The 20,539-nt window shown below is 38.5% G+C and overlaps 3 protein-coding genes across 5 annotated transcripts in view; 2 read left to right on the top strand and 1 right to left on the bottom strand.

The window, feature by feature from the left end:
* Positions 1-10,991, bottom strand: part of abcc4 (ATP-binding cassette, sub-family C (CFTR/MRP), member 4) — a 36,063-nt gene extending 25,072 nt beyond the window's left edge. Inside the window, exons 1-19 of one of the 2 annotated variants that reach the window (XM_058622164.1) lie at positions 10,581-10,991; positions 9,682-9,792; positions 7,571-7,691; positions 7,238-7,462; positions 7,049-7,138; positions 6,751-6,914; positions 6,529-6,654; positions 5,933-6,182; positions 5,733-5,837; positions 5,430-5,519; positions 4,332-4,523; positions 4,072-4,166; positions 3,889-3,975; positions 3,636-3,732; positions 2,243-2,482; positions 1,955-2,086; positions 1,781-1,818; positions 1,412-1,506; positions 880-1,026 (exon numbers count right to left, since the gene is read on the bottom strand). In XM_058622164.1, coding sequence (XP_058478147.1) covers positions 880-1,026; positions 1,412-1,506; positions 1,781-1,818; positions 1,955-2,086; positions 2,243-2,482; positions 3,636-3,732; positions 3,889-3,975; positions 4,072-4,166; positions 4,332-4,523; positions 5,430-5,519; positions 5,733-5,837; positions 5,933-6,182; positions 6,529-6,654; positions 6,751-6,914; positions 7,049-7,138; positions 7,238-7,462; positions 7,571-7,691; positions 9,682-9,792; positions 10,581-10,654 — 2,479 coding nt within the window. In that variant the 5' untranslated portion in view covers positions 10,655-10,991. Of the gene's footprint in view, positions 1-879; positions 1,027-1,411; positions 1,507-1,780; positions 1,819-1,954; positions 2,087-2,242; positions 2,483-3,635; positions 3,733-3,888; positions 3,976-4,071; positions 4,167-4,331; positions 4,524-5,429; positions 5,520-5,732; positions 5,838-5,932; positions 6,183-6,528; positions 6,655-6,750; positions 6,915-7,048; positions 7,139-7,237; positions 7,463-7,570; positions 7,692-9,681; positions 9,793-10,580 lie in introns of those variants that run through there. The other variant, XM_058622165.1, reaches the window with a different exon arrangement.
* Positions 10,992-12,990: 1,999 nt separating this feature from the next.
* LOC131455212 (claudin-10-like) lies at positions 12,991-16,677 on the top strand. Of its 2 annotated transcripts, none has more exons than XM_058622711.1 (5): positions 12,991-13,278; positions 15,562-15,723; positions 15,812-15,893; positions 15,988-16,092; positions 16,263-16,677. In XM_058622711.1, the coding sequence occupies exons 1-5, from the start codon at positions 13,065-13,067 to the stop codon at positions 16,417-16,419; spliced, it is 720 nt and encodes a 239-aa protein (XP_058478694.1). In that variant the 5' UTR covers positions 12,991-13,064; the 3' UTR covers positions 16,420-16,677. The 2 variants fall into 2 exon arrangements, with proteins under 2 accessions (XP_058478694.1, XP_058478695.1); XM_058622712.1 differs by lacking the exon at positions 12,991-13,278 and adding an exon at positions 14,460-14,910.
* A 571-nt stretch (positions 16,678-17,248) lies between these two features.
* On the top strand, positions 17,249-19,361 carry cldn10l2 (claudin 10-like 2). The gene is made up of 5 exons (XM_058622709.1): positions 17,249-17,548; positions 18,314-18,475; positions 18,575-18,662; positions 18,751-18,858; positions 18,939-19,361. Exons 1-5 carry the CDS (start codon positions 17,317-17,319, stop codon positions 19,129-19,131), a joined length of 783 nt encoding a protein of 260 aa, XP_058478692.1. The 5' UTR covers positions 17,249-17,316; the 3' UTR covers positions 19,132-19,361.
* The last annotated feature ends 1,178 nt before the right edge of the window (positions 19,362-20,539 follow it).

Here is a 20,539-nt window from a genome sequence, read left to right as displayed (position 1 = left end):
TTTTCTTTTAGTTTTATTGGTTTCTATTTAAGGAGGTGGCATTAATCACACCCAAGGAAAATCCAGCAGCCTTTCTTGTGTAAAGTCAGACATATTTAGAGTCTTTGCTTACTTTTAAAATCATGTCCATCTGCCCACTCTATTGACCATGAAGCTACAGCCTACAACGCTAATGAAATATTCAAAGATTTCTGATACAGAGCACAAGACAAATACATCTTTATTTGCACAATACCCTTGTCCAAACACAACACTGTCCAAAATCTACTACAAACTGTATTTATTTAACATGATGTGTCATTAAAGAAGATAGCACTCTCTTCGCATGTATTAAATACATTATGGCTAAATATTAAGCTATATTGCAAGGTTTTTGACTGAAGTGGCCTCTTGATTGCACACATTTTGTATCGCAGCAGATACTTTTATGATGCCAGTTCATTCATGGTAAATAATCATAAATCAAGTTCAATTTACAGTTCCTTGTAAATTTAAGACTACCTAATTAATATGACGTGTTATTAAATTTATCAGTACAATTGATTATTAGGCATAAATCTTTCATTCTATTTGAAGTTTTTATCATCTTAACGTGTTAATTATTATATCATGCAGACCTTGATGGAAATGACAGACTATGGAGTTACATACAAGGCAGGCATACGGCTGTTTGTTAAGTGGATCACAACATGACAAAATAAGTAACAGTCTGCACTCTAGTGGTGAGATGTCACAACAGTAACCTCTACAGCAAGTGCAACTGGGTGTTAATGTCTCATAGCCAGCAGATACTTAAATATACATAGTGTGTAACCTTGACCATGCAAGAAAGAATTCAGTTATTTCAATGTGTGCTTCATATGATGGTGAGCCACTTACCAATCGGATTGACGTCGAAAAAGTGAACTGGGGTCCGCAGGATGGCATTGAACATGCTGCTGTGTAGAGTTTGGGCTGAGCTCACCAGGACATTAAAGAAGAGAATACAGCGAAGGAAGCCAAACACAATTGAAAAAGCTGTTAAACCTAAGAAAATCAGAAAAAAATTATAACATTAATCACCACATATGCAATGCTAAATGTATGTCTGTTGAAAAATAGGCATATATTTAATATGACATCAAGTAAAAACATAAGCGTGTTTTTGTCATAAATGCTGATCTGTCACTGTGGATAAAAAGCTTGAATGACTGAAAAGCATGTAAGTCACAGGGAGATAATCGGAGCAATCAAACGGCAATGAAAAAGAAAGGCACTGCTATCTCTCTGTACAGCTGAGGCCCATGTACACATACAGTGGGCCTAGAAGGCCTTGGGCCACAGCCAAATAACTGCGAGTCTGTTCACTGAATGGCTGCAAATTGAGACTGCCACAGTACATAAAAAGCTATATGTGCTTCGTGAGCTTCACCTGCGTAAACACCTAGGTACAGGTCAAGGTCCAGCTGCTGAGGGAAGCTGCCATTGAGGTGCTCTGTCACATTGATGCGCTCTTGTTCAGAGGCCCTGCATTCAGACACAAAAGAAAAAAATCGACAAGGACAAGTAAACAAAAAGAAGAAAGAAAGCTACAACATGGAGGTACTACACAAAACACATTTCTTCTGTCCTGAGGTACAAGGTTGGTTTCAACAAGTGTCAGATATTGCCAAGAAGAACTGTTGGTTCAATCGTCTTCCATTATTAAAATTCGAACCGCTTTGTAGACATATGCCAGAAAAAAACAGTTTATTATTGCAAGCTTTGTTTTTTTTGTGTGTGTAAAAGAAACAAATCTCACCAGTGAGCAATCCACCAGTCCTGCAGGACGAAGGCAACCTAAACAAACACAAGCAAACAAAATAATCATTATTTTTAATTTTAATTTTGCAAAACAAAGCAAATGCATTAAACAATTCAGTTGGACACTAATATAATTGTAAAAGAAAACAATGAATTGAAGAACTCCACTCACATGTGCAAGGACATTAAGTAAAATGAGGACCAAGAGGACCAGCAAGTTAGCACCTGCCCTGAAGTATTTCACATACATGCGCACGCCGATGTTTCCCTCTGAGCGACCTTCCTCCTCTGTTCGTTGCACTGCCTACAAATACACACCCCTGGAATTAAGCACCACTTCCTCAAATAAAGCTTTAAGCAGTAGGGAAGTATCAGTGAGTATCTTCTGCTCTCTAGTGGCTTAAAGGATGAACAACAGGACATTTTCCACCTTTTAGTGTGGCTTTAGCTCAATACTCACCACTGCAAGTGGATCCACTCCATCTATCAAAGAGTAACGAGAAGAGCATAGGGAGGACTTGGAGGACAAAGAGTTGACTGAGATTGTACGTGAGCGGGAGTGGCTAGAGACAGCCGCTGGGATGGGAGATGTGCCTTGCTTCTCATCGTCCTGGCCTTCCTCCTCCTCCTTAAGCAAAGAGGTAAAATCTATTCCAGAACGCTGCAACTCACTGTACGTCCCTCGTGCCACCATCTGGCCCTAACAAAGAAGAGGAGAGACATACAAACGCACGCAGTCAAGAAAAATTTTGACATGACATTTAGGCGAGAAAAACATGTATGAGAATAATTGTTTTGCCTATACATGGGTTAATAGGGTACCTGCTTTACCCTATTATCAAATTTAGTGTTTATTATATTATTATTAGTAGTAGTATTATCATTTGTCTGCTTTATATATATGTAATTTTACTCCAAACTATTTAAATAAAGAATGAATTCACAGTCAGTTCAAATAATATCATTAACTAGGACACATGAAAGGCTCCTCGTGTCCCCCCCACACAAGTCAGGGAACGCAGTAGTTCTCTGATCTCCCTGTCTCCCTCACTCAAGTCTTCACTTTCATTCGTTAACCCCCTCAAAAATGGCCACAAAGCCACATAATAATAACAATAATAATAATAATGTAGACATGTTCAGGGTCGGCCTCTTTCGAGGCAATCACTCAATGTAAGGCAAAGTTCCAGGGCACTTCCTGTTTCATAGTGAATGGTTGAAATTCACCAAACTTCCTTTTATAAACAGGATATGATTAGGAGTCCTGAGTTTAAGGTCACTGGGGTTCAAGGCTGGAGAACTGAACTGAGGATCCTCTTCACCATATGTATTACACACTCCCAGACACCTCCATAATGTGACCCTGCTGGGGGATTACCTTTTCTGTCTGAGGAAGTAGTGCTTGATTTACCACTATCACTGTTCCCTGAATGTTTCCTAGTTTCAGGTGAAATACTGTCCTCAACATTCTTAACAACCGCATCATGTATATATGTTTATATATATATACACACATATATATATATATATATATATACATATATATACATATATATGTACTGTATATGTACACTCTTTTAATACGTAATGTCTATTTTCCCATATGCACTTAGCAGAGTACAAATAATAAGAACCTAAGTAAAATACCACATGGTTATGCCAACTGTAAATTTCTTCTTCTGTTTTGCCATTCACCTATCGGATGTTTAAAGGAATACTTAACCGATTTGCATTTAGTTTTGTATTAGCACAATTTTTTTTAAATCACTACAAAGCTAAATGCAAATCGGTTAATTTAAGCACTTCTCTTTAAGATAAAAAGCGTCCAATGCACACACAACACGAACACTAACCTCCTTCAAGACCAGTATATGATCTGCAGCTTTCAGATACTGTAGTTGGTGAGTAACTAATATGCGAGGCTTCTTCCTCAAAACTCCACAAATGCACCTAGGTAAAACAAATGTTTTTTTAAGCAAACAATTTTAATATGTTGTCAATATAATAACATTATTTGGAATGTGCTTTTCACTGAGATAGGCAATTTTTATTATTTCATTATTTTGTTGGCAAAAACAATGGGGAAACAATAATAACAGGACTTACTCTTCAAAGAGATGTCGGCCCACCTCAGCATCCACAGCACTGAGGGGATCATCCAGCAAATAGATATCGGCATCCTGATACAATGCTCTGAAATACACATATAAATATATAAACATATATGGAGGATATCTTGGTCTCAGATAGCAGCAACAAAATGCATTTCGGTAAAGGCATTCAACACACCTGGCTAAGCTGACCCTTGCCTTCTGTCCTCCACTGAGATTTGCCCCTCTGTCCCCAACACTCGCCAAGTCACCCCCTGGCAAGAGGTCCATGTCCTGAGCAGGGTCCAAGTGCATTTTTACTAGTTATTCACGTATACACATATGTCACTACAATTTAGAGGTGCTGTAACTTTGTGATTAACCGGCCTATAATATAGCATGAGAGATTCAACAGGAAATGTGACATGTGTCAAGAATATGACTTGAAGTGACTCTCACCCTCTTGAGGGCACAGGCCATCAGAACTTGATCATACTTCTCAGGGTCGAGCTCCTTGCCAAAAAGGATGTTGCTTCGAATAGTGCCAGGTAAAATCCAGGCCTGCTGAGATGTGTATGTCAGCTCTCCTTTGACATTGATCACACCGCTTTCCCGGCTTAGTTCTCCCAGGATGGCACTGAGGAGCGAAGACTGACACGCACAAACGCACAAACGCACAAACACACAAACACATATCCTTAAATGTCTTTGATTCTTTTCAGGCTGTGTTTCCTCACAGGTCATACTGATGTCACCTACTGTCAACTACAATTTATATTGAGCAAGGCTGTAAAGTCATAGCTGTCCAGTACCCACTGGTATTTGCCATAGCAACCAAGGTCATAGTTAAGACCTCAGCGATTGGAGGGGTGACCGGTGGAGGACATAACAAACAGCCAGAGTCTAAGGGTCAATAAATTACACAAGTATGTTTAAGGATCTGAAGATGCATGATGTGAGTTTGCTGAGATGTGTTTAAATGTACAAGATTTGGTATTAAATAGAAGCTTCACATATTTAGATGGACAAGTAGAAAGTATGACATTATATTTGATAAATTGAAGTGACCAATAAGAAATCCTTCAGAATTTGGTCACACTGTGCAGTGTTTACTTGGGCTGTTACATTGAAACGCTTGCCAAATAAAGCAAATAATGCTGGGTAAGTCCATCAGCGGCAGGTAATTCTCTCCATTTTTCACATTTTGCTCGAGATGAAGATGGGAGCAATTGTGGAGACATAAGTAAGCTACAGCAACTATGACAGAAAGTGTCCTCAAAAAAATATTCAGGTGAAAAAGAAAAACTGACTAAAATGGTAAATCCAGGGAAACAATGATTCTGTAATTACTCTCAGTGCCAGAAGGGGGAGACAGAAATGATGTACTGTGGGTTTCAGATACATGGGTTCCCCTAAAAACCTTTCCTGTCACCTCACAAGGTTTCCATAACAAACACATACATTATAGAAAACTAGTAACTGCACATAAATCACAGTAAAACCTTTAATTACATATGTTTACATGACTAAAAAGCTGAGACTTAAAAACAGACCTACCTTTCCTGCCCCAACAGGTCCAATAACTGCCACAAGCTGCTCAGGCCTCACTGTGAAAGACACATTATATAAAGTTGGCGCCTCGAGCATCTGTAACAAAAGAACAAATAAACTAAATTACTGTCAAATATTGACTATCTAACTTAACGCCTGGTTTAGTGTAAATAGCTCAAAACTACATTTTAACATGTGCATCACAATCTGTACAGCACACGACATTATCTATGCCTAGACCTTTATTGTGTCTAAGGATTTCTGCATGGAGACAAAGTAGTGAGACACATTTCCCAAAATGTTCCTCACTTTATCCCAGTAGCATATTAAATCCTTAATCTCCACCATACAGTCCTTCTCTGCCACAGGAAGTTCCAGGCGCTGAGGAGCAACTTCATCCAGGAGAAGAAAATTCTTAGGGGAAGAATCACATGTGAATTTTCACTTTTCATATTAAGGACTTAGATGTAGGTATATACTGTATGTAGCTGCTGTTGTGGTGCATTTACCTGAATCCTTTTGATACTGATGAGAGACTCTGAGGCCTTCTCAATGGCAAAGGGAAAGAAGAGTGTAATGGTGAGTCTGACTGCCCCATAGAGGGCAATCGTCATAAACACTCTGCTAGAAGTCAGCACGTTCCCCATCAGTACATAAACACACACGGTGAGAAAGATGATGATCTTGCTGGCCACAAAGAAAGATGCCATGTTCAGGCCACGCAGGTACGAGCTTTTCATGATTTTGCCAATTTCCATTCTGAAAACAAGACATAGTTGTCAGTATTTTTACATTTGTGTGTGTGTTCATTAGCGTTCTCATTTTTAGCATCATACACAGTTCAGTGTGTGTGTAAAATTTGCAGATCATAACATTTTTAAACGTCCTCTTAACTTTTTGTAACAGACTATAGCTTTATTAAAAGAGGCCGCTTACCTTAAATCAAAAATGAAAACATGATAATATAATTCTGCATTTTTTTCAGATTTTTGTCCTGTTGTTATTACTGTTATCTTCATGTTTTTGTGTTTTTATTCTTCTATTATTTTCTATTTTTTTGTGTTATAAGTTGTTTTTATTTGTAAAAGCACTACGTCATAGCTACCTTCTGACCTCGTCCACCAGTGCAATGAAGGGCTTCTCCCACCCATACATCTTTATTACACGGATTCCAGAGATGACTTCATTCATTGTGCGTATTCGGTCATCTGTAAACACTGCTGTTTCAGCTCTAAAATAGCAGAGACAAACAGAAGGCATGGCACAAGTGCGACAGAAACTTGAGAAAGCCGAGGAATGCGGAAAGATTTTAATCACGCCTACCAACCTAAGTCTGGAGAACAGACGTCCAAACATGGTTTGTAATGGCATCAAGATGAAGAAGACAGCCATTCCCGCAAGGCATGATGGGCCGATTGCATATATCAACAATACTATCACAACGACTGCTTGTAGGGGTCCAAGCCACAAAAAATGCAGATGTAGGGTTACCTGTACGAAAATAAAAAATAAAGGATGACTAGAAAATAGTAGCCAAGTTAAGTTCTGAATTGTTGACCTAATAAGTCAAATATATAAGATACAAAACACAATATGAACACATAAACCTACTATTAGATACTCACCTCGTCAAATTTATTGACATCATTTGATACAAGGTTGACAATTTGTCCTGTGGTAGTTTTGGAAAATGCAGTGTTGTTTAGACACAGAGCCTGTGGAGAAGACAAGTGTGACACCAAATTACAAAAAAACACAGGAATGTGACAAAGGTAGAAATAGATATAAACACAGATAAGTCCTTAATGACTGACCTTCCGATAGATAATGTGGCACATGGCCACACGGATCTTCATGCCTTCTCGTTGCGCATGGTAGAAGTAAAGATGATGAAGCACAGTCAGGCATATGGTGGACAACGAGATGCCTGCAGCATAGCCATAGGCCTCATAGATTGCAGATTTATTGACCGAGTCTTGATTCTCAAAATACCCAATAAGCTTCCCAAGTAGCAGTGGCTGAATGATTTTGAGAATCTCCTGATAGAAGACAGAGATTTGGATGTGCTGCATGAAAACAATTTCCTTATTCTAGATGCAGCATTGCTCACTGTGGATGTTTGTGTTTGGTGAATGACAGCACTGTACCCCTAGGAAGATGTATATTCCAATTAGTGAATATGATCTCCAAAAGCACTTAACAACAACTTTGGAAAGTTTTGGGGGACGCATTTCTTTTGCTGCCTGTTGAACTTCGTGATTCCAATACCTTTGAAAAAACAAAGTGAAAAGGAAAGCAACCGTCACTTTGAGTCACTCATTTCTGATTTAGTACTTAAAAAATATATACAGTTAATTTCCACAAAAAACAAGTGAAACTACTGAAAGGAATTACAAACTCTTATATTAATTTAAGGTTTGATTGCCGGTTTAACCGAGGGACTTTCTGTGTGGAGTTTGTATGTTTGTGTTACATGTGCACGTGGGTTCTCACCAGGTACTCTGGGTTCCTCCCACAATCAAAAAACATGCAGATTAGGTTAATTAGGCACTCTTAATTGACTGTAGGAGTTAATCCTGTGATGGACTGGCAACCTGTACCCTGCTTTCGCCTCATGTCAGCTACCACGACCCACATGTGACGATAAAGCAGTTGACAATGAATGAATGCTGTTTTAAGAAGCAAAACGTACACTATCTGTGTTAATATCACATGAGTAGGTGCAATTGACCTAAGCACTCAGACTTTAATTTTATTAAAAGGTCCCAGACGTCCACATTGCAGTGGGAAAAAACTTTGCTGCTCCATCTGCTCGGAACAATGTACAAAACCAGGTCAAAGAATGCTTTCAAATTATGAATCATGATTGCTGTACATTTTATGGTATACATTTTCACATTTTTATCAATCAGTATTTTCTTTTTCTTTTGGATTAATCACTGTTTGTGACCATGTCCTGAAATCCACAACATGTCATTTTCTGTTTCTATATGTATAGATACACATATCATGATGTACTTTGAACTTGCTTACCTTTATGCTGAGCAAACAAGACAAGATTTCCTAAAAGCAGTAGCAAAATGCATCACAAAACAGATGCAGCATGTCACAACTCATGACTAGGAGCCACGTCTCATGTGACATTTTGAGAAGTATTATCTATTTATAAACAGAGTAGGTTTGTCTCCAAACAGAAGTACAAACTCAGGTGCCAGGGTCCCTCAAGAGTTGATGGTCTCTGCTATTAATAGAAAGTGCAGGCTGAGTGAAGCCATGGGTGGTCACGGGAAGAGGGTCATGTTATTATTATCTCCTGGTGGAGAACAGATCATTACAGTGTTAAGCATTTAACTAATTTAACCACACTGCCTTATTTCAACACGTCTTATTTCCTTATTATTATTGTTATTGTTTTTAATCCCTGTCATTTCTGTATTACCTAAAATGCCTTATTTTGTTTGCCTAAGTTCTGAAATGTTTTTAAATCCTGGTTCAACCATGTAAAGCACTTTGTAACTTTGTTTTGAAAAGTGCTTTATAAATAAAATGTATTATCATTATTATCATTATTATTATTATCATTATCATTATCATTATTATTATTATTATTATCATTACTTCTGTTTTAAAGCTGTTTACATATACTTAACACAATGTTTGAGTGGCAAGATTACCAGATTATGTGTTGTCATACATGTAGAACACATGCTTAAGATGCAATTGTAAAATAATAAATGAGTTGTAACTGTAGGATTAACGTCACACTTACCAATGACCAAAAAACCTGCTGAGGTTAACCCTTTTTAAAACCGTCATGAAAGCAGATGCTGACAGAAGGTGGTTTTGTCAGTCCTGAAAACCTTTCAAGAGGTGGAAGTCATGGGAACAAGGTATTAAGAGCCTGGCTGGTACTGGCAGGCCTTTATCGCTGCATCAGCACAGGTTAAGGAGAGGAGGTACAGAGGAAGAACTTCTCTGCAATCTGACATTAAAAAAAATTTAAAGTGACAAGATAATGGCCGATTGAATCCACATTTGATGTGTACCTGATTCTGTTCTGGGATCATGATTCTTTTGCTGACCAGGTTTGAACACTGGATTATTTAATGTATTTATTTATTTACTTGTTATTGTAAAAATACACATTACAATGGCGTCTAACTGTACAAGAATCTAAAATGATTAAGTCGAAAAAAGACAATACAAAAATGGCGACAAAAGCTTTAACATTTAAAATCATGAACGTATTATGCCATACCTCTGTAGTTCCTCTCCAAGTCCCTTAGACGCATCCTCAGGTAGAACTTTGTACATGTCATCTTCTTCCAATTTCCTCTTGTAGCCGATACTGAACAGGGGATTCAGCCAACTAGAAGTGAAGTACATGAAAATATATTCAGCAGTGGAGATTACCTTATTCCTCAAGGTGTAAATGAGTGTGTTTAATCAACACTCCACTGTGTAAGAACTGCTGACATCTAATGGTGAGACAGCTGAGTGTAAAATGAGTGAGCTAATGATGTGATGAGCCAATGTGATATTCACTATCAGATACTCCACAAACAACCTGTACTGGATATTGGAAAGAGAAATGTAAAAAAAAAAACACACACAATACAAACACAATACAATACAATACAAAAACTATAAATACTGCATAACAGCTTAACTAAGCGCCAGACAATATCAACCTACAATGACTCCAAACAGCCTGTAGTCAAAGCAATTCTACACCATGTGACCAGGAGGATAAAGAGATATAATAATTAGTCTTGGCAATGTACTCAAACGGGTTGGTTTACAAACCTTTACCACAACTAAATTATTGAGTTGAATCGAGGAGCAAGTCTGACAACTTATGCGTCAAAGTTGAAACGAGTTGAGCCCTTTCTGCAACACTTGAAACCCAATACTGGCTGCACTCTACAGCTTGCTCACGTTAAAACCTGCTAAAATGAATCAATGTCACACAGTCCGAGCTCCGTCCCTCCATCATGTGTGAACGGTGAAGCTCACGTTTTTGTATGGACAGATGCTCTGGGACTGCAGTCACATCCGGGAAGAGAAGTGTCTCCCTAGAGTGGCCACGGCACAGACTGTCACGCAGGACAACTCCCCACTCAATTCATGTCAAACACGGCTGTGGACGTTTCTTACCAGAAGAAAATCTTTGAGAGAAGATTAGCCGAAGTCGACGGATTATCCTTCGCCTGCTTCCGCAGAGGTTCCATACCCTCGGCAGTCACAAAACTAGCCCGAGCACTTTCTCCGCAGGCTGTTTGGCGGAGGAATACAGATTAAAACTTGGAGGACAAGAAAACAAGCAAAGGCAGTCGCTTCTGCGAACTCCAGCGTCAGTCTATGTACTTAACCAAAGCTCAGTAAAGGTGTTAAAAACACAAGACTGAACGGTCTTGGCGGCGCCACGTAAATCCCCGCCCACAAGTTTGCGATTGGCCGACGCAAGTGTCAATCACTTCCCGTACATCCCCAGGCTTCACTCGGCACAACAGCCTGATGAGTTAGAACTGTATAAAGTGATTGTAAATGTAAAGCAAACTTTTCACTTCCTATTGCTGTAAGACCGCGGCTGCTTATATCCGCTTATTACCCACTGACAACGGCCCAAGATGTTTAAATAGCTTTCTACAAGTGTTTCGATATGACAGAAACACTACACTACAAAAAAGTACACTGAATCAGTCTAAATTTTATAAAAAAAATTAAGAAATCGTGATTTTTCCACAAATATATTAGTACAAAATAATTCTAAACGACTGTAGAAAATTGAAAGAAAATAAAAAGTTGTGTTTCATAACTTACAATTTTAGACATGATTCTACACGACTTTGAAGTGACTCGGTCACATGACTTGGAAGCTATTGAAAGGAAATAGTAGTATTTTCTACAAAAATATTAATATAAATAAAAAATAAGGAGACCAATGACATACTGAATAAAGAGGTGCATCTCATACCTTGTAATTATAGACACAATTCTACATGACTTTGAAGTTAATGGCTCACATTGCCTGGAAGTTATTGGGGGGGAAAATGCACTAACATTTAAAAATAAATAATTACATATTTGCAATGACCAGAGTTGTTCCACACAAGACATATTGTTGGGAGTGACCAGGATGGACAGGATTAGGAAGGAGCAGATTAGAGGGAGAGCTCAGTTTGAATGGTTTTGAGATGAAGTAAGAGAGGCAAGGTTGTGATGGTTTGGTCAGAGAAGGGACAGTGATTATAGACCACAGAGAAAGTTCATGGATGTTGTGAAGGAGGACATCATGACAGTAAAGATACAAGGACACAAGGGATAGGGCAAGATGGAGGCAGGTGATCAGCTGTGGTGACCCCTAAAGGGAGAAGAAGTATGAAGACAAATTACATCTGATATGGAACTGAATCATCTGGACCTACGTCTGGAAAAAGTTGCCCATCCCAGCTTTAACATGTACTCTTTGTAGGTAACTAGGGAAAAATAATGATTCTATTTTGTTTTATTTTGTTATGATGTGGTGGTGAAAGTAGTGACAGCCTGTACTCAAATAAAAACACCATACAAGTATTTCATTACAAGAAAAAAATAATATCTGTGCTTGAGTGATCACAATTTGTAATACTTTCTTCTGGCATGTACTAAGCTGCAAATGAAGGTTACACAAACAAAACAAAGAATTCAGTGAACTTTAGTTGACTCCCTAAAAATCCCCCTGAATTTGAAATGTCTTAGAAGAGATTTGCACCATAGATGACGTGTTGATGCGTCTTTCAAAGGAAAAAGTTTTACAAAGAACTGTAGCTATTTTTAGAGCAAAGGGAGGCAAGTACCATATAATACTATGGTGTTCCTAATTGTTAAGGGGACACATTATTATTTCTTTGTCTATGCAGGCTGCATTTTGAGTTATTTATCAAATCTGTTTAGTTTCTGTTTAATTCTATTACGAAATGCCTTCCTTAATTATGACCAAAGGAGGATTTCCTCTGAGTCACACTCAAGTTTCGAGTCTGTTAACTTGAAAAGTGTTAAATGTTAACTTTTCTAGTCTCAAGTTAACATTTTTTTCGGTCTCCCTTTATTGTTCACCTGCAAGATTTTAATGTTTCGACAGGTTTAAATGTAAATAGGATGTGAGCTGATACTGCACCACTGCACATTTTAGTCAGAAACTCTTCACACTCTCATGGGTATGACCCGAAAAAATAACACACATTTTCACATATGATCTGACAATCATTGGTAATTTTTCCCAGATGTTGCATGCAGAAATAGATGAACGAGTAACTGGACTTTGTCACGTTGCCTCTTGTTTTTAGGATTACTGATTACTCTTTTATTATTGTTTATGTTAATATAATACCTGGTCTCATGTTTTTAGACTAAAAACATGAACACACAGGGGAACTATTCGGCACACCGCTTGCCAAAATGTAATGACTAACTGCCAGCTCATGCTTCCTTCACTATTTCACTTCCAGACCCCTGTGTCTCTCCCCCACCATGAGAGATGAAGACAAGATATCTTGTCTGTAAATCATCTCAGTGAAAACACATGTCCACAGTGTAATTTGCCTGCCTGGGGTGATTCTTGAATCTGCCAAAGACTGAATAAATATCCTAACCCAACAAATGTCAGGTTTACAGATTGTGGCTTTTATCAGCGGCCTTGCTGGGCTGGGTGCTACTATTGGTGCCACAGCGTCCAATGAATGGAAGGCCACCAGCCGGGCATCCTCAGTCATCACAGCGACCTGGGTGCTACAGGGTCTGTGGAATAACTGTGCTGGGAATGCTATCGGAGCTCTGCACTGCAGACCACATCACACTATCCTTAATCTGGAAGGTAAGTTCGGAAGATTTCAGCTGCTGCTGCATCAGTATCTTCTCACCATTAGTCTTAAAAATTCTCATGGTTAAATATTATTAGTTGTTAACATAGGTTGAAAAAGGTTATGGTAAGATATCCTGTGTACAGCGTAATGAACATGAATGCAAATATTCACCATTAAAAGCAAATGTATCACCTTGGTTCTTAAATGATCTATTAGTTACGTCTCAGGATATATTATAATGCTGTGCAGTTCCTTTAATACTCAACATTTTAAGAGTGAAATATTTTGTTCATATACTGAGTGTTCACTTCTAAGCATTTTATTACAATTTACCACTTCTGAAATGGTTTTATCGTGTGCAGCAATTTTTGAAGTCTTGATGGAAGCCTACTGGGCGGCAAAACACGAGTAACTTCTTAATGTCTGTCAGTTTATATACTGTATATACATATATGACCACATAATATGGTCAAATGTGGTCATAAAATAAAGTGATAAATGTAGTAAACATACATCTGATAATATTCATGTTCGGTTCTAAATTATTGCTCAAATGTCAAAGGGCGGTGTAACCTTGGTTTGGAAATGTCATATTGAGAGTTTCTGAGTCACAGAGGTCAAGTAAACAAAGTTTACAGCAAGTTACAAAGAAAAGTACATATATATATATATATATATATATATTATATATAATAAATGACATTGAATTTAATTTGGAAACATTAAATCCAATGTAATTTATTTCAGTACTTATTTAGTTTATCTATTTTCAGCTGTTTATTTAATGTATCGTTTATGATGCTATTACTGGTTTTGTCCTTCTCCATATAATAGCCAGACCATTTTATTGGTCATGCCTGACTAGAGTTGCTATATAATATACAATAGTGAGTTACAATCATTACAGTAAACAACCCAGAAATTTACCAGGCTCATCACGAATATTTACCAAATCAAACTGGACGCCATAAAATGCTTTAGATTATCAGCGCCATCTGATGGTGACAGCGGTACAATGGCATACTACTACAGTAAAGAGCTTTCATTCACATCATAAAATCCCCTTTTTGGGTTTTTCATTATCATCCTGGCTTAACAAACAAGTATTTAATCCATAAATTGAACATTTTATTATGGCATTGCTTCTGTCACATATCAAATTATTGCTTTAATTGGCATAATGCCCACCTCTGAACACACACGTGCACCACTGGCCTCTCGTTGATGATTAGGGCCAAACTCCTCCCTGCAGAATAGAACAGTCCACAACACATTAACTATAAATCCCAGCCTTTCCATTGAACTTGCTTGTGCGCAACAGAGCCACATTTTCAACAAACTTTGCTAGCTAGGTTTACCACTGATCGATTTTAGGTCCAACTTAAGTGCAGGCCCCAGTTGTGTGAGAGCCCCTCTCTGCAGTACGAGCAGCATGTTTCAGGAGATCGTGGCCTTCATATTGTCAACTTCAGGGTGGGTGCTGGTGTCTTCCACCTTGCCGACGGACTATTGGAAGGTTTCGTCTCTTGATGGAACAGTCATCACCACTGCTACCTACTGGTCTAATCTGTGGAAGACCTGTGTCACTGATTCAACTGGAGTCTCCAACTGCAAAGACTTTCCCTCATTGCTAGCACTGGATGGTTGGCTCTTTTTCATCTTAATTGGATACTTCGGTGTTTCTTTGACTTTGACTCTGCTCATTTAAAGGTTTAATTAAACCATGTTGATTTGAGTTTCTGTTGCTTTTCCTAGGCGATGAGCACTTGTTATAGTGCCGTTTACGTTTCATTCATCACTGTTTCTTTCTTTCTTCTTCTGACATGTGCACTTTGCCCTTTACTAGAAAATTCAGATTGAAGGCCATTGTAAGCCGGGACTGGATATACACTGTATCTTAATGACAAATGCAAGTCTGCCAGGAACAACTAATTTACTTCAAAATGTGTCAATGTTCAGCCTTACTTATCAGAGCCTGAATGCTGCAAAGAATATTATTTTCTTGGAACCTCAGGCAGTTTCTACCACGGCTCACTAGTTTTGGCAGGTTAACTTCCGAGGTAATATTTACCTCATAATCACATCTGAATGGGACATTTCATACCAAGGCAGTCACCTGTTAAGTCTTAGTGCTTAAAAACAATTATGGACACATGGAAAATTTTATTTCTTGCTTAATGTGTGAATTGGTCACAAGGTCAGTAACTCATTGACCCTGTAGCATGCACGTTTTAGAGGGAGCACTTTTGACGACATACTCTATATGTTAACCTATGTTTTACCTATGTTTGCAGGTTACATCCAGGCCTGCAGGGGACTGATGATTGCTGCAGTCTGTCTGGGGTTTTTTGGATCTATATTTTCCCTGGTTGGAATGAAATGCACAAAAATTGGGGGAACTGACAAGTCCAAAGCCAGGATCGCCTGTTTTGCTGGGGTAAATTTTATTCTTAGTGGTAAGTATATACAGTAGCGGGTCCTTGGAGTCATTTGTGTAATGTGTGTTTCTGTTGATGTATATTAATCTTATCTTTTTCATCTCAGGCCTCTGCTCTCTGTCAGCGTGCTCCCTTTATGCACACCGGATAACATCAGAATTTTTTGACCCAATGTATATTGCACAGAAGTAAGGATAATGCACAGTAATATTCTTAATATTTAAAACGTTAAAATTGTGACTCAGTGGGTTCATTTCTATTCTATTTGTCTTGTGTCTCCAGATATGAACTAGGAGCTGCTCTCTTTATTGGATGGGCAGGTTCTATCCTCTGTATTCTTGGAGGCAGCATATTCTGTTTCTCTATCACAGATTCCTTCACCAAAAGGTAAGTACAGTAAAACACACCATGTTTGCATTTATATTGTATATATATATATATATATATATATGTTGTTTAAAAAAACAACCTGTTGCTTCCATAAATTTTGTTGACTCATACTGTACACTCTAGTTGTCAGATTTGTGAAGACGAGTCTGTGTTCTGTCTCTTTATAGCCGTAGTCAAGTGAAATATATCTACAAAGGAGCAGCCTCACATTCACATATCTCCTCATACCCAAGAGGGCACGCAAACTCTATAAACCAGAGGCCGCCTCCAGACTACAGCGGCTCCTCCAGGACCCAGCACTTTGATAAGAATGCATATGTTTGAGGAATGTGAATATAAAACAGTTGATGTCACTGGTAAATCTTAAAAATGTATAGTGGTAGTTATTGCCTAGCACTGACATTCATCAGTGCAGGGATACGTTGTTGTTGCTGTTGTTGTTTTTAAAGAATTAACATTTCTTTCAAGTTTTTGAACGTTAAGGTGTGTGATGCATTTTACTCCCGGATTTCGGGAATGTATTCTGAACAACATCTGTCTTTAACAGTTCCCCCTGTTAAATTGAATACCTTATTATATAAACACCCCTTTTGATGTAACTGTATATGACAGTAAAGTTTGTAATATTTAAGACATTTATAAGACATTTTCTATGTGGTTTCTATCTTTAATTGTACATCTATTAGCTATAATTTCACAATAAGCAAAGAAAATGATAAAGAAAAAGAACTGTATCTTGTCATTGTTTCTGCAAGTAGACAATTCTCACTTCACTATCTTAGTATAAAATGAAGAAATAAATAAAATTGATTAAAATAAATACATCTGAGTTGCTGTTGTGTTCCTTCTGCATGTCTGCAGAGGGCAGCATTGTATGGTTTTTGCTCAGATACTAAGTCAAAGAGTGGGAGACTGTTGGACTTTATATGCATCATCAGAATAAAGAATAAAAATGACCTTTACCATAAGTGTAAGTATTCTTGCCAGATACCATGAAGCAAAAGGGTTGTAGAAACTGGCAAGAGAGAGAGAGAGAGGGAAGTGGTGTGAAATTAGGAGACACACTCCACAGTGTTTACAGTAAACATATGACACAACGGTACGGAACTCTTGTCAACACTGGCGACACACCATACACACTGTCATACTCCCTTCTAAATCAAACTAGTTTCACTTGCTCATCAGTGAGGACAGTGGATGTAAGTGGGTGATAATCCAGACATGAGGAAACAACTGGTGCAAATACTTGGCTTCTTAACTTCATCACTGGGATGGACATTTGTGCTGTGTACCATGGCCATGGACTACTGGAGGATTACCCAATTAGGAGGACAAGGAGGCTCCTTCATCATTAAGGTGGCCTGGTACTGGTCCAACCTGTGGAAGGATTGTTTCACTGATTCTACAGCTATCACCAACTGTCGAGACTTCCCAGTGCTCTGGAGTGTCACCCGTAAGTGCTCTATATGTTACACCTCCAAACAAGTACTTCTAATGTTTAAATGAAAGACTATCAGTAGTTATGTCACTGCTTTTTGCACACACAACGATTAGCGATATTAATCTTACGTTTGCATTTAACCCAGCCTTATTACAAACCAGTATAGTGAACACATACAAGCCGGGTGCAAGGGGCAGTGGGCAGAATTTATCTGCACCCAGGGAGCAATGGGGGGGGTTGAGTGCCTTGCTCAGCAGCACCCCAGCCATTGGCCTTTCCCATAGTTTGAACCAGCAACCTTTCAGTTAGAAGCCCACGCCATTTCCTCTTGGCCATGGATTGATTCCAACTTGATCTACAAAATGAACAGTACTATGTCACATAAATTATAATTCTTCTATATATGTGTTACAATTATCATTCATTTTGGTATCTACAGTTGTTTTCATAATATTCATGTTGGCCAAAGTGGTCACTGCTCAGAAAAAGCTCTTTCACCCACTTAAGATTTGTCACAACACAATAACACGAGTATCTGGGGAAGTGAAGTCTTTCTTTGAGAAAGGTGTGCATTCATTTAAAAGCCTTGGCCAAATTCACAACAAAAGAGACACTCACTGTGTAGTCTTGGCTGTCCTGCCTCCCCAAAATCAAATAAAGGATAGAACCTGCAGTGCACAGAGTGTTAGTTCTCTCTTTAAAAAAGGTCAGATGCTGTGCTCATTAGACTGTAACATTCAAAGTTACACCTACCTAATGTCTTTGTGTTTCTCTCAGCTTTTGTCCAAGGAGTGCGAGGACTGCTGATGTGTGGGTTGACTCTGGGATTCTTTGCTGTGGTACTTAGCTTTCTTGGGATGGAGTGCACTTTTATCGGAGGAGGCGATAAAACCAAAGACAAAATGCTTTTTAGCGGAGCAGTATTTCATGTCGCTGGTGGTGAGTACAAGTCTTACATGCTCGTTCATCTTCGCATAGCGACAACAGAAACGTTTGACCCTCATTATTTCTTGGTATCAACGAAACCTCTGCTCACAGGTGTGTCAAATATTGCTGGCTATTGCTTATACATCAACAGGGTCGCCAGAACAACCTTTTCTGCCAGTTTAGAGCCAGGAATCTTACGGTACTGTTTTTTTTTATCTATTCAAACTCTGGTTTGGTTCCTGAATGTAAATTCTGCCTTGGAATTTATTTATTATACCTCATTTCAGGTATGACCTGGGACCTCCCATATTTCTTGGATTAGTGGGATGTTTTTTAATCCTTTTGGGGGCTATCTTTTATGCTGTGACCGTCTTCCGCGTAATCTGTCCTGAAAGGTATTCAAATCATCCGTCTTCAAACTAATTTCTGCAGCTACCTAGTGCATAATCAAATTGTTTGTGTTTTCTTCTTACAGTAAAGTGGTGTATGCCTATGGGGGAGGCACATATATGGTCCCTCGCTCCAGGGGAAGAACGTACACTGGCTACTACAAACCTTCATGGCAGAATGGATCATATCAAGGATCAGGACCTTCCAACAGCTCTAAGATTTCAAAGCTCTCTCAGACAATACCAACAAAAATGTCAGAAAGAGATGCATTTGTCTAATATCTCCAAACCTAACCTTAATTCATATGCTTCCGATTCTGACACCAACAGGGCAAACCCACAAAGACATTGGAGCTTGAATTCCAAATGAATCACCAAATGTAAAGGTTGATAATACGAAAATACTCTCAACATTCTCTTATGTGCGCAATTTTTGTGGTCATTCTCATTTACTTGTCTCATTCACTTGTCATGTTTTTGTATATCATACTCAATAAAATTGTGTTTACGCTAAATTCATTTACTGTGTTTTTATTTTGTGAAATTGGTTATTGGGGACTTCACCACAGTAGAGTTACTGAATCACTTTAAAAACACTGTGTGCCTAAAATTGGAATTGCTTACTTTCATGAATGTCCTGTGTCATTTTAAGGAAGTCCTCGTGACAGAACCTACGACTTCAATTTTTACATTATAGGACTGTGATCCTCATGAATATCATGTTTGCCACTGAAACCTTGTCTCCTCAAATTGCTTTTTAAGCAAACATTTGATGACGTCTGCATTTACAGTGACAAAATGATGACACATTTCCTTTTAACTGAAATGCATAAATCCCCTCTACCTCTGTGAAAGAAGAATAATGTGCAGCGCTTGAAATGTGATTCAACAATCCAGTTTAGTTAATAGTTTAGTTTAGTTTAGTTTAGTTTAGCTTAGTTTAGTTTAATTTTTGTGAAACAGGATCAGGCTTTAACTGAAACACAACAACTGAAGTCGGACTTGCAGTAAATGTGCATAAAACTGAGCCCATGCTGGCAGACTCCTGGGTAGCAACAACAAACAGATCCTCGAAGTGACCTTCATAAAACACAGGCAAAACATGTAATGATATACACAAACCATGTCTTTGGTCAAGCATCCGTCCCACAGACTGATGGCAAGTGGCCACCATTTGTCTTTTCTCCAACTGGTGCTCAGCTCCAGGCTTGATGACGACAATGACTATGATGATTCAGATCAATTCAATTCAATTGTATTTGTACAGCGCCAAATCACAACAGCCAAATCTCCTTCTATGCACCATGGACATGGAATGAGCAGCAAAACATTCTGCTTCTTCTTTAAACACTTTCATAGGTGTTTTATGGACCGGGCTTCTGGTTGAGAATCTTGTTGGTATGGCCTGTATAGTTCTGCACTTGACTTTTATCATGTCTCTCTTTTTTTTCTCTTTTATATTCTGTGACTAAGTAATAAAATAAATAGAGACTTTATGGGCCACACGGTTGGTGTAGTGGTTAGCACTCTTGCCTTTGCCACAAAAAGACCTGGATTCGCGACCCAAGTGCAACAAGGGCCTTTCTGCATGGAGTGCATGTTCTCCAGCTTCCTCCCACAGTCTAAAAACATGCAATATGTGGATATGGTAAATTGGTTACTTTTGACACATTGGACACATTGACTG

This window comes from Solea solea, chromosome 2 (assembly GCF_958295425.1).
Source record: "Solea solea chromosome 2, fSolSol10.1, whole genome shotgun sequence".
Taxonomy (NCBI): Eukaryota; Metazoa; Chordata; class Actinopteri; order Pleuronectiformes; family Soleidae; genus Solea; species Solea solea.
Note: the sequence above shows the minus strand (reverse complement) of the source record. Positions and strands in the feature narration are given on the sequence as shown.